Source organism: Electrona antarctica, assembly GCF_951216825.1.
Source record: "Electrona antarctica genome assembly, contig: scaffold_1285, whole genome shotgun sequence".
Taxonomy (NCBI): domain Eukaryota; kingdom Metazoa; phylum Chordata; class Actinopteri; order Myctophiformes; family Myctophidae; genus Electrona; species Electrona antarctica.
In genome coordinates, this window is record NW_027638563.1 from 4023 (window position 1) to 17968 (window position 13946).

General features: G+C 46.2%; 1 protein-coding gene across 1 annotated transcript; it reads left to right on the forward strand.

Annotated features, from left to right (window-relative positions):
• Positions 1 to 4947: 4947 nt before the first annotated feature.
• LOC306917942 (steroid hormone receptor ERR2-like) lies at positions 4948 to 13926 on the forward strand (the record flags this gene model as incomplete). Its single annotated transcript, XM_079530845.1, has 2 exons — positions 4948 to 5446; positions 13810 to 13926. Coding segments are annotated over exons 1-2 (607 nt in total), but the record flags the coding sequence as incomplete, so codon positions are not given.
• Between the last annotated feature and the right edge of the window lie 20 nt (positions 13927 to 13946).

The following is a 13946-nucleotide window of genomic DNA, read 5'->3' on the forward strand; positions in this document are numbered from 1 at the left end:
AGAGAGTGGTAGAGAGGCACACTGCATGGACGGCACGGGCAGAGAGTGGTAGAGAGGCACACTGCATGGACGGCACGGGCAGAGAGTGGTAGAGAGGCACACTGCATGGACGGCACGGGCAGAGAGTGGTAGAGAGGCACACTGCGTGGACGGCACGGGCAGAGAGTGGTAGAGAGGCACACTGCATGGACGGCACGGGCAGAGAGTGGTAGAGAGGCACACTGCATGGACGGCACGGGCAGAGAGTGGTAGAGAGGCACACTGCATGGACGGCACGGGCAGAGAGGCAGGGGCTGAAATCCCGTAAGAGGGCACTTTTGGACAAAAATATCTGATCTACAAGCTCACAACGCGCCGCACTGTGACGCGTTTAGAGCTTGTAGATCAGCTATTTTCAGGGTACAAGCCAGCACTCTTTAGCTAGTGGAGATGCGGTGTGTGTACGACTGGATGGATTTCTAAACAAATTTGTTCAACGCAAAATGCTGCGTTCAAGTTCAGGAGACTTCGGGGGGGAAAAAAGCTATTCTTTTGAATGCTAGCCTCTCCTTCCAGCATGGCATGGAAAGGAGAGGAGCTGCTGGGCATTTGCATTTCTTTCGTATAAATGCTGTATTTGTGGTCTGGAAAAAGGGCAGTTGTTTTCCAGACGGGTATAAAAGGGGCAGGGGGCTGATTATGAAGCCCCTCTTTGATGTCTTATGTGTGCACGTCCTGCATGCTGCATTGCATGGACCTCAAAGAACAGGTGACCTTCACGTCTGTCCGAAGCGGTTTCGCGTGTCCGCTCAGTCCGTGCCGTTGTGTCTTCTGTGTGTGCTAACCCTGCGCCGCTACAATTTACAATTTACAATTTAGGCATTTAGCAGACGCTCTTAATCCAGAGCGATTTACATTAAGCAAGAACAAAAAAGCATGGGAATACATCACATATGTAAAAAGTAGTTATCATGAAACATGCATAAGCTAAGAACGTAGTGGAATATCTATATAATTAAACTATACATATAAACTATACATATACTATACTATACTAAACATATATAAACTATACATATACTATACTATACTAAACATATATAAACTATACATATACTATACTATACTAAACATATATAAACTATACATATACTATACTATACTATACATATATACTATGAAGTGCTATGACTACATATAATGCAATAGACACAAGGCACAGTGCGATGTGTATCGTCAGGGAGGAGGAGGGGTGGGTTGGGGGCAGGTTATAGTGAGAGGTGGAAGGAACGCACCCAGGAAAAAAAACTTGCCTTTTTTTTGTAATAATAGGGGAAACCAAATTATGAAACTATGGCGGGGCTATTTCTGTTCCGCCAGAATTGGTTTGGTTCTTGCCATTATTTTATTTCGACAGATTTGAAAGGACCCATTAGAAATTTCCATTAAAAAAAAAACCTAACCAAAAAAAAAAACATCTCCCAGGCGTTATTGCCGCCGCGCTAAGTGTGGAATGAACTACTTTTTTTTAAAACATATGCCCACAATGTTACTATTCCACAGGGAATCCCCCCCGATCTGGCTGCAGCCATGGAATCACACAATGATGTATTAACCGTTGCCGTGCCGCTCTCGCCAATTCCCTCCAATGGGGGGAGGGGGGATACACCTTCCCAATTGACTATAGGTGCGAGTTGACTACTAACAAGATTTGAACTCGGGTCTCCTAAATCTTTTATTAACCCATTTAAACCTGACGACGATTCTACTTAATGACTTCTAAATCCTGACAGTTTTCTGAAATGTGTCTGTCAGCTGTTCTCAAACATTTTCATGTCAAGGACCCCCGAAAATATATGTATTTGGCCGCCGACCCCCACCTGAAAATATGTTGTTCCCGAGACCCCTCCCAGAAGCAAAGATTTGAGTTAAAAACGTTCGCTCTGAAAGAATATATATTCAAAGATTTGCGCCACACATTTTCACGATTAAAAAAAAAAATAGCAGACCTACAAGCTCGTAGCGCGGCACTCCACGCTACGAGCTTGTAGATCTGCTATTTTTCAATAGCTAAAGTTTAATACCAAAATGGGGTTCCCGCCCAGAATAGGTTAAACCACAGCATCCTACTGAATCAAAGCCTCCAACATAATGTAGTATCGCTCCATCTGAAACTGTGTTAACAGTCCCAAAGTGATTAAAAATGCATAAGCAGTGTCTGGGACCCGTAAGAGGAGGGTTTATTTTTTCATGCCTCATCTGAAACAGGAAGGAAGCATCGTGAGGGGATCGATAGATCCGATCTAGACCCAGGAGGAGTAGGGGGGCTATCTCCTCCCCCCCCCCCTCTCCACCCCCCTTAAGCAGTTAAAAAACAGGTTTCATGTTGTCTGCATGCGCCCGACGTCTTCATGGTTCTGTATGCATACTGTACTGTACTGTACTGTGCTGTGCTGTGCTGTGCTGTACTGTACTGTACTGTACTGTATATGCACGTGTTACATAATCTTTTGGAGAGCACTTATAACACAGTTAAACAACATAATGAGACAGACACAATTCAGACTTTCAAAGTTAAATTAGAATTTAGTATTCGAATACGGAGACAGCATTTAAGCGTTACAATGGAACACCATGCTTGCTGAAAATAGCCGATCGGCTATTTTCAGCAAGTGTAAAAACAGTCATTACGACGGCATCAAGGCCCTCCAAAACACATTTTAGTCGACTAAATCAACTAGATCTAGAAATAGAAATGTTCTGCCAAAAACAACACTGCAGTTCTCTCCCAGTGTTTACAATTCACAGCCATGTAGACCCTACGCTGTGCAACATCAGCACCAGCTGTGACTGACAGACTGACAGACAGACAGACAGTGGTTTTAACTCCAGCCCTCTGTCAGCTGGATTCCTTGACCTGTTAGTTCCTTGACCTGTTAGTTTATATTAATTGTCATATTATTGTTCAGGCTATATGTCCATTGTAATAACAAGGCCAATGCCACAAAAGGAGGATTTGTATTTTGTTGCCTTCCGTATACATATAACGACAACCCATATAGCATCAATTACAAAGGCATGTTCATTTATATTTTTGGTAAAACGTCAAATTCTTTGTTAATTCTTAAACAAATGGGGTTACATTTAGGCCTATACATTTATTTTATAATGTCAGAGTTACAAATGCATAAACAAACGCATGAGGACTGTATTTGTGTGAATGAAGTAATGTTTATAACACAAACTAAATAGTAGAATTGACTAACTTCTTCTTAGACCCTAAATACAGTATACTTAATTGACAGGTGCAATTATAGACCCTTCCCCTGAGGGGGTGCACTAGGCCCCCCTCCTTTTTGATGGGTGCCAGCCCCTCCTATACACAGGTTTAATGTTTGTCTTTAGTTCAATGTTTGTTTTGTAAACACCATTGACAATGAAGGGAAAGTTTACATCATAATGTCACTCATTACGTCATATTGTCTCTTTATTGTTAATGGCGTTTAATGTTTGTGTTGGCACCGTTTGTTTTACATCACCTAATCAACATGAGTTAGACTTTAATATATTAGCGCCCCTCACTTTACACAGGTGTGATTTTTTCCCCCTGTTTTTTCTTTTTCCTGTTATTATGACATGCTGTCACTACCGCCCCCCTCCCCCCCTCATTACCCCATCCAACCTCTCACTTAAATGCGTCCGTAACCCGAGCTGCACCGTCCACTGCAGGCCAATCTGGACCGGGACTATGGATCGGGGGTGTGTATCACCCTGTCATCTTCTGCATATGCTGAGTGTAACACCTCTCTGTCCATTAACGGGCCTTCTGGAGTTTCACTCATTCATTTAGGGCTGGCATCGTACCAGTCGCTGAGCATCGTTTGCAAGACGTACGGTATGGGGGGGCTTCTGTTGACACGGTCGTTAGTATACCATTCATTTCGCCTGAGAGAGGGAAAAAAAAAGAAGCTCGCAGTCAGTCAGTATATCACTTAGGAGTCCAAAACACGTCCCGTCTCCGTCCCGTCTCCGTCCCGGCTGTCCTTAACATAACCTGATCAAAGTAGAAGGAAGAAGCAGGCGGCGTTTGCGCCATAAATCTAACACTGTAAATCTCCTTTGAAACAACTGGAGGTTGTGGAACCGAACAGGAGGTTGTGGAACCGAACAGCGGCAGGAATGTTCAGAATAGAAAAGTCCTGGTCCTGAATGAAAAGCTGACGGCAACATTTTGTTTTATGGCCAAGTTGTCCTCTGATTATAGTTCCAAGTTATTTCTATTGTCTTTTTTTCTTTTCTTGTTCTCCTTTTTGGACAAATTAACTACACTACACGCTAATCAAAATTCTGTTTCACACCTGGATAAAATCTTGGTGCCAGTTGGTGTAAAGTAAACTGTCATCAAGTGCTCTGCTCAATATAGGAAAAAAATAACGTTTAACCACTATTTTCATAGAATGTTTGCCTAGTGGAATTTGTTCCTATTAATAAAATAAGCTTTATGCTTCAGCCCATATACCTTTATATAGCTTTATACCTCTATATAGCTTTATATAGCGTTATGCTTCAGCCCATATACCTTTTCGGCTAAAATAGTCACCATGTTGACTAAATAAATAAAAACAACCATTTTGTTTTGTTTTTAAATGACCGAAGTAAAGATTCAACTCAACTCAACTCTTTGTTTTTTTGTGGCTTTCACCTTTATTTTATTTTGGGGAGAGAGATGGGGGTGGTGGGGGGGGGGGGGGTGACATGCAGTAAAGGCCGTCGGGGATCGGGAGTCGAACCCGCGGCACACTGCCAGACTGGGTTACCAGCCAAGGTGCCTGGACCGCTGAGCCACGGCCCAGGCCTCTCAACTCAACTCATTTATAGATAGATGGATGATGATGGAAACTAAAAGTCATTACTTCACCCTGACGGGCCTCCCCTTACCTGCTGCGTGTGTGTTTTCCCTGCAGGCTGCTGAACAGAATGCCCTCTGAAGACCGCCATCTGTCCTCCAGCTGTGGGTCCTACATCAAAACCGAGCCCTCCAGCCCGTCCTCGTCGCTGGTCGACACCGGCAGCCACCACAGTCCCAGCGGCAACTCGGACGCCAGCGGCGGATACATCAACATCAACATCAACAACAACAACAACAACAACGGCACCACGACGCACGGCCACGGGCGCTCGCACCACCCGCTGGACTCCCCGCCCATGTTCAACCCGGGCATGCTGGTGGTGGGCGGCGGCGGCGGCGGCGTGGGCGGCATCGGCGCCTGCCTGCGGCGCTACGACGAGTGCTCCGGGGGCGTGGTCGGGGGGAACGGGGACGACCACTCGCCGATCAAGTGCGAGTACATGCTGAACGCCATCCCCAAGAGGCTGTGCCTGGTGTGCGGAGACATCGCCTCGGGGTACCACTACGGCGTGGCCTCCTGCGAGGCCTGCAAAGCCTTCTTCAAAAGGACGATACAAGGTATTTCGCAAGGTATTAATATGGCCTTATTTATACTTGGATGCGTTTGCCTGTGTGTATGCCTGGAAACCAGACGAATCTACTGTATATGCCCCATTGCAAAAAAACACAAATGTGTCACTCGGCTAGATTTTGGTCTGGGACCGCTCAGTCGCGATCGGATTTCACTCCCTCCGACGTAGTGAGGGACCAATCAGGAACCAGTATGCAAATATATGGGGCAGGTTTATCACGAGAGTCTTTTTTTTAAATCCGCCCCTTTGGGAAATGTACTAAAATGTCACTAAAATGTGATATTAGTCTGGCCATGCCAGGCTACACGCCTGTGTCCCACACCAAAAATGGCAGATCTATAAGCTCACGAGGCACTATACATACAGCGCCAGCACCACATCTCTCTCACAGTGCGTCGCAAAGCGACACTGCTTGTAGATCGGCTATTTTCAAATGGCCGAAATGTATAGCGTTGAAGTGGTTAATGTATGTTTTCGAATCAAATTTTAAATCGCCAAAGTAACTAGTAACTAAAGTTTTCAAATAATTGTAGTGGAGTAAAAGTACAAATTTTGGCTCCGAGATGTAGTGGAGTAGAAGTAAAGTAAAATTTTTTTTAGTAAAATTAAAAGTAAAATTGTACTTAAGTACAATACTTAAGTAAACGTACTCAGTTACTTTCCACCACTGTAAATCACCCCTTTACCCTTTTGGCCTTGCACTGATTCACCCTTCCTTTACCTGCCCAGCGCCCACTGAAGCTGGGTCGCTCTAACCTGAACCAAGGACACATTCTAAAATAGGTCTTCTATGTCTCTGGCAGAGTTTCAACGGCCAAGTTGAAGAGTTGCTCGTGGCGCGCTGAGGTCCTTTGGCGCCGCGTTGATGTATTGTGTGAAGTGTGAACCACCTACAATGTAAATTTATAACCGTCGTGCTGTGTTGTTTGTATGGCACTCATTCTAAATGTTTCTCACAACCGGCGCCAACCACTTATAATTCATAGGAGTACTGTACATATTTCCCTGTTGAGGGTTCCTCTGTCTGTCTGGACTAGTGTATACGTGTTCTAAATGTGCTGGTATCTGACCTGTGCCCCCCAGCTATAGGAAACTATTATGGGCTCCATTTTCGTCACCGCTAAACCCCTTATCCCTCAACTTCTTTGCCTTTTTTTACTATTTTGCTAAACATTTTTGAATAGTTAAAATGGCCAGTCTACAAGCTCACAACGTGTCAATGTAGATTGGCTAGTTGAACTATTCCAAAATGTTTTTCAAAATAGTAAAAAAAGGCAAAGAAGTTTAGGGATAAGGGGTTTAGCGGTGACGAAAATGGAGCCCTATGTTTTGCACTTCTAGCGCCTTTATCCAAACTAGCAATTTGAATTTACAATGTGCTTTTATACATTCACCCATTCCCACACATGATCACACCGACATGCTCATCAGGATAAAATTAGCAGGGTCAGTGTCAAGGTCACGTGCCGCGGGTTTGAATCCCGATCCTGGTGATCTTTACTGCGTGTCACTCCTCAGTCTATACCGTCCTATATCAATAATGGCATAAAAGCCCCCCCCCCTCCAAAAAAAAGCACACCAGATTCTGAATTCATTGAATTAGGAAGTGGGAACATTCAAGTTCTCTCTCTTGGCTCGGATCGGCTCCAAACATCACGTCCATGTTAAAGGAACTGTTTAATGAAACGTTTTAAGTTTTGGAGCATCATCCGGTCAGTGTGCAGACCTTATCTTTCCTTTCTAGCTTTCCACTTCCCAAACGGCCACGCTATTGACACGCTACGAGCTTGTAGATCTGCTATTTTTGAAAAATCGCACAAATGTGGCGCAAATCTTTGAATATATATTCTTTCAGAGCGAACGTTTTTAACTTAAATCTTTGCTTCTGGGGGAGGTCCCTCACTGGAACAATATATTTTCAGATGGGGGTCGGCGGCCAAATACAGATAATTCCGGGGGTCCTTGGCATGGAAAAGGTTGAGCACCACTGACATAGAAACATGGGTTTGTCAGAATTTAGAAGCCGTTTTTTTTTTATCGTCATCAGGTCTAAATGGGTTAAACATTTGGAAGTATTATTTTTATTTTTAGTTTGTGTCAGTCAAAGATCCATTGTAAACGTTGTGCGGGCAGCATAGATAAATAGATAAATATAAAATGAGTTTTGATATGGTTGACATTCATTATTCCAATATGGAACAATAATTAGAAAAACTGTAAAAATAAAAGTAATATTGTACTATAATATGTTATATTATTACTATACAAATGAATGTGCTGTATACAAATTAAATGGCCTTACTCTTGATACCAAGTAATAATTTATATTATAACTTTTTAAAGGAGTAAATAAGTAAGATATTACATGCCTAAGTAAGCACATTGTGCCACCTTAATACAGTGTGAAGATTATGAGTGTGTGAGCTGTAAATATGATGTGTGGGAAACTATCCCAATTAATGTCCCATACCCCAGAATGCTGAATGATGCATTTGGGCACCACTCAACCACGTCCCATACCCCAGAATGCTGAATGATGCATGTGGTCACCACTCAACCATTGGCCACTCAACGACTCATTCATTAAACCCTCAGTCTATACTGTACTTATCTGACCGCCGTCCCCCAGAGGTACCGTATATATTAGGCTCCCTCCGTTTTTTCCCACTGCACTAAATATCTTTGCCAAAATAGCTGATGCTATAGGACATTGTTTATGATGTTGTCCTCTAAATTACAGAATGATTGGACGGAGAGACCGATATGGTACAGTATGGGTCCTCCCTTTCTAAGCTGTGCCAAACATGTTATGTAAATACATTTCAATGAAATGTTATTAACAGGTTGAATGCCAGCAATTTACGGCCATCTTTCAGGCTAGACTGTGTTTAAAGTGACCTTTGAACAGCCAGTGCACCGACTGCTGCTTGTCATGAAAACCCACTATAAAACGGTGTAATGGCTTGTCGTAGTGTAGAAAAGTATATATGTCGGCGACCACAACAACAGACCGCTCAGCGCACGGCTTCTTCCTTGTAAACAATAGAGACTCAATTTCCCAGAACCCCTTGCACGCCGGCACGGCAGACCTTTTCGCGATGACTTCATCAAAACACGTCTCGCCGTCTCATATCCCACTCTGTCCGGTGGATTTGCCCGTATGACTTGAAAACTGATTAAAAATTGTGGATTAAACAATGAAAGGAAAGTGTTCTACAATAATTATTAATTAACTCAGGCAACTCGTGAATAGAAGTGAAAGTGTTTAAAGTGTCAAATCACAACAAGTCGTCTCAGGACACTTTACATGTAGAGCAAAAAGGACCAACAGAGCAAAGCAACGTTGTGGTAACGAAAAACTCCCCCTTAGGAAGAAACGTCAAGCAGAACCCGACTCTAAGGCGGGCGGCCATCTGCCTCCACCGTACTTTAACTGCCTATACAAAACAATTTAAGACACTATACAAATCAAATGAGTGTTTCAGCATTTGTTTTGAAGAATAGCTTGTGTTATCTATGTATTATTAGTAGTTTAAAGCTTGCTGTCGCTATACATACAGTACATCTCAGTCTGAAAGAGGGAGACATACAGTGCATCCGATTAAGGACTGTAAACATGGCTTCATGTCTGACTTTGTGTTGTCTCGACATAAATCCCCCTTTCTCCTTTCCTCTGGTTCTCCTTCGTGGAGGATATGAATCCCCCGTTCTCCTTTCCTCTGGTTCTCCTTTGTGGAGGACATGAATCCCCCGTTCTCCTTTCCTCTGGTTCTCCTTCGTGGAGGACATGAATCCCCCTTTCTCCTTTCCTCTGGTTCTCCTTCGTGGAGGACATGAATCCCCCGTTCTCCTTTCCTCTGGTTCTCCTTCGTGGAGGACATGAATCCCCCGTTCTCCTTTCCTCTGGTTCTCCTTCGTGGAGGACATGAATCCCCCGTTCTCCTTTCCTCTGGTTCTCCTTCGTGGAATACATGAATCCCCCTTTCTCCTTTCCTCTGGTTCTCCTTCGTGGAGGACACGAATCCCCCGTTCTCCTTTCCTCTGGTTCTCCTTCGTGGAGGACATGAATCCCCCGTTCTCCTTTCCTCTGGTTCTCCTTCGTGGAGGACATGAATCCCCCTTTCTCCTTTCCTCTGGTTCTCCTTCGTGGAGGACATGAATCCCCCGTTCTCCTTTCCTCTGGTTCTCCTTCGTGGAGGACACGAATCCCCCTTTCTCCTTTCCTCTGGTTCTCCTTCGTGGAGGACATGAACCCCCCGTTCTCCTTTCCTCTGGTTCTCCTTCGTGGAGGACATGAATCCCCCGTTCTCCTTTCCTCTGGTTCTCCTTCGTGGAGGACATGAATCCCCCGTTCTCCTTTCCTCTGGTTCTCCTTCGTGGAGGACATGAATCCCCCGTTCTCCTTTCCTCTGGTTCTCCTTCGTGGAGGACATGAATCCCCCGTTCTCCTCTCCTCTGGTTCTCCTTCGTGGAGGACATGAATCCCCCTTTCTCCTTTCCTCTGGTTCTCCTTCGTGGAGGACATGAATCCCCCTTTCTCCTTTCCTCTGGTTCTCCTTCGTGGAGGACATGCGGACCCGTAATGAACCTAATCTGTCCGTCATTCGTCCCGAGCCCCGGGAGTTTCAGTCAATAACAATCAGTGTTGGGTGACTGTAATTAAGAACCAGGCATTTCATTGGGAGAAAGTCGGCGGCGAGGTTGAAGGGGGGTGGTGGGGTGGGGGGTTTGGGTGGATATGTTCTTTGCCCCCAGGCCCCCCGCTACCCTCCACCCAAGGGGGGGGGGGGGGGGGGAGGGAGGCCAATTAGAAGCACAGGCACGTGTCGCTGGGGCCATAACAGAGGACGGGGAGAGGAGAGGAGAGGAGACTCTGAGAAGTCCTCTAAATAAAAGAGAGAGAGCGGGACGCGGGGAGGATGAGAGACATGGTCATTCAGTGAGAGAGAGGAGAAGACCCTTTAATGGAATGGTAATCAGGGAGGGGGGTCCCGGCCTCCGGGAAGGAGGTGGACAAGGAGAGAGAGAGGAGAGGAGATGAGCACGGTGGATAATAGCATGGCATAATAATATATCAAAAGAATTTAGAGGGAAAAATAAGAGAGGTTAAGGAAGGATATTAGAGTGGTTGAAATGTCCTTTGAGGACATAAAGGTGGACAACATGACATACCAGACCTGATTCACTAAGAGGGTGCAGTGCCGAACGAACGCTAAGCTTTTAGTGAGAGTCCATTTAAGACAATGAGGGGTAATCTAGTGCCCCTATAGCTGAATATAGGAGGGTAGTGCCCCTATAGCTGAATATAGGAGGGTAGCGCCCCTATAGCTGAATATAGGAGGGTAGTGCCCCTATAGCTGAATATAGGAGGGTAGCGCCCCTATAGCTGAATATAGGAGGGTAGCGCCCCTATAGCTGAATATAGGAGGGTAGCGCCCCTATAGCTGAATATAGGAGGGTAGCGCCCCTATAGCTGAATATAGGAGGGTAGCGCCCCTATAGCTGAATATAGGAGGGTAGCGCCCCTATAGCTGAATATAGGAGGGTAGCGCCCCTATAGCTGAATATAGGAGGGTAGCGCCCCTATAGCTGAATATAGGAGGGTAGCGCCCCTATAGCTGAATATAGGAGGGTAGCGCCCCTATAGCTGAATATAGGAGGGTATAGCGCCCCTATAGCTGAATATAGGAGGGTAGCGCCCCTATAGCTGAATATAGGAGGGTATAGTGCCCCTATAGCTGAATATAGGAGGGTAGCGCCCCTATAGCTGAATATAGGAGGGTAGCGCCCCTATAGCTGAATATAGGAGGGTAGCGCCCCTATAGCTGAATATAGGAGGGTAGCGCCCCTATAGCTGAATATAGGAGGGTAGCGCCCCTATAGCTGAATATAGGAGGGTAGCGCCCCTATAGCTGAATATAGGAGGGTAGCGCCCCTATAGCTGAATATAGGAGGGTAGCGCCCCTATAGCTGAATATAGGAGGGTAGCGCCCCTCAAACAAATACGGTATATGGGGCATATAAGTTAAGTTAAAGGTCAGCTTGCTTGAAAATGTACACGTTTGTGTACGCGAGAAAGGGTGTTACAAAACCTTACAAAGATGAAAAAGGAAAGAAAGATGGTATATATCTATATCTCTGTCTGCGTCCGTGTCTCTTATAGCCTCTACACACTGTACGCTGTGCTTTAATTTCCCTCTGCTTGGACCGCCGGGCTTAAAACGACTTTACCCCCCCCCCCCCCCCCCCAACCCCCTCCCCCCCACACATCCCCCCCCCTCCCCCCTCCACCCCCAAACGCCACAGCGACTCCTGCCAACATGCTGGCACCGTGCCACAGGCCCCTCACTGTGCATGTGACCCTGCCGGTACCGCTTGATGCCAGAGATCCTGACAAATGTTGGCACCTTCTCCTTGACCAACAAGGGGGGGCGGGTGGGGGGTGGTGGGGGCGTGGGGGGGGGATTTGGGGAGAGGGAGGGGGGGGGGGCACACTGGCAGGTCTGCTGCAGCCCCAGACAACACCTGGTTTGGCTGTTTTTAGGTATCCATTAATACATTTTTAGAGTTGCGGGACATTGTTGAAAACGCTCAATCAAGGGGATCTGGACGGCTTGGCTTGGGGGGGGGGGGGAGGGGAGTTATTTTTTTTTTTGTCATTGGATTCTCGAGGTCACATCACAACTTTGGAGGGATGGGACGACTTTGGAGGGATGGGACGTAATGATCCGAAATGAATTTGTCAACCGAAACCCTGGTGTGCAGAAGGAGAAGGAGAAAGAAAACGCACACAAAAAAAAGAAGAATTTAAAAAAAGAGAAAAGAGAGCTCATCCTTTTGTTACACGGGCCGCAGATACAATACGTCTGCCTTTCTGGCTGTTTTTGGAACCGGAGTGATTAAATTGCATAGGAAATATTTCCCATACTGAGCCAACAACTGTCGAGACAGAGTTGAATAATACATCGAAGCTTTGCCATATGATACGAGCGGGCCTTAAGATTGGCAACTCTAACAACACACAGCCCCCTGATCTGGCCTTCGTTGGGGAGTGGGAACATTATGCAGAGTGCTGCTTACCCGTCTGTGTGTCCATCTCCTCGTAGCCCTGCATGTCGCTGGTTGAGGGGAGGGCAGCTCTCCCATCTCCTCGTAGCCCTGCATGTCGCTGGTTGAGGGGAGGGCAGCTCTCCCATCTCCTCGTAGCCCTGCATGTCGCTGGTTGAGGGGAGGGCAGCTCTCCCATCTCCTCGTAGCCCTGCATGTCGCTGGTTGAGGGGAGGGCAGCTCTCCCATCTCCTCGTAGCCCTGCATGTCGCTGGTTGAGGGGAGGGCAGCTCTCCCATCTCCTCGTAGCCCTGCATGTCGCTGGTTGAGGGGAGGGCAGCTCTCCCTTCATGCTTTAGGTTAACCCATGTAGACCTGAGGACGATTCTACAGATGTCTTCAAAATCCTGACAGTTTTATAAAAATGTTTCTGTATGTCAGTGGTGCTCAACCTTATTCATGTCAAGGACCCCCAGAATGATATGTATTTGACCGCAGAACCCCATCTGAAAAACAATGTTGTTCCAGGGAGCCCCCAGAAGCGAAATATTTGAATTGCTGGGAAAGAACATATATTCAAAGATTTGTGCCACATTTTCGCGATTTTTAAAAAATTAGCAGACCTACAAGCTCGTAGCTATGAGCTTGTAGATCTGCTATTTTTCAACAGCTAAAGCATAAACACAATGCTTAAAACATGCACCAAAAGGGGTTCTTCCCGCCCTGAAGGGGTTAAGAAGCGTGGGTTAGAAGGGGTCGCGGTGAACCCTCGCCATGGGAGGACGCTCTGCATTAATGAAGCTAATTTATCTGTGAATCAAAGTGAGGGTGGGTACTCCGGGGGGGGGGGGGAGGTGTCCCCATCAAAATGCCACTAAAACCCTCTCTCCTTCGAGAGTGTCACGCATGCAGGTCACCTTGGGACAGGTGTGTGTGTGCGTGCGTGCGTGCGTGCGTGCGTGCGTGCGTGCGTGCGTGCGTGCGTGCGTTACGTGCGTGCGTGCGTTGCGTGCGTGCGTGCGCGCGCCTGTGTATCTGTCTCCCAGGGTCTGTATGTTGTTTACAATATGAGAGACGGTTGAAGCCGCAGACAAAGAAAGACTATAAGCTTACTTTTATATCCTGCTATAGAGATAGAGGTTTCGCAGGCAGCAGAAAAAACTCTTAAGAAATGCACAGTGGATTTTGCTGCGTACCCTTAGTTTCCATGAAACAATATTCCTCATTTTGTATACTGTATATATGCACCCGAAAGACACTTCATTTGAGATGTTTAATGGTCTTTCTTCTTTTCTTTCACAGGAAATATCGAGTACAGCTGTCCGGCCACCAACGAATGTGAGATCACCAAGAGGAGACGCAAGTCGTGCCAGGCCTGCCGCTTCATGAAGTGTCTCAAAGTCGGCATGTTGAAAGAGGGTGAGTGAGTTCGGCTTTTC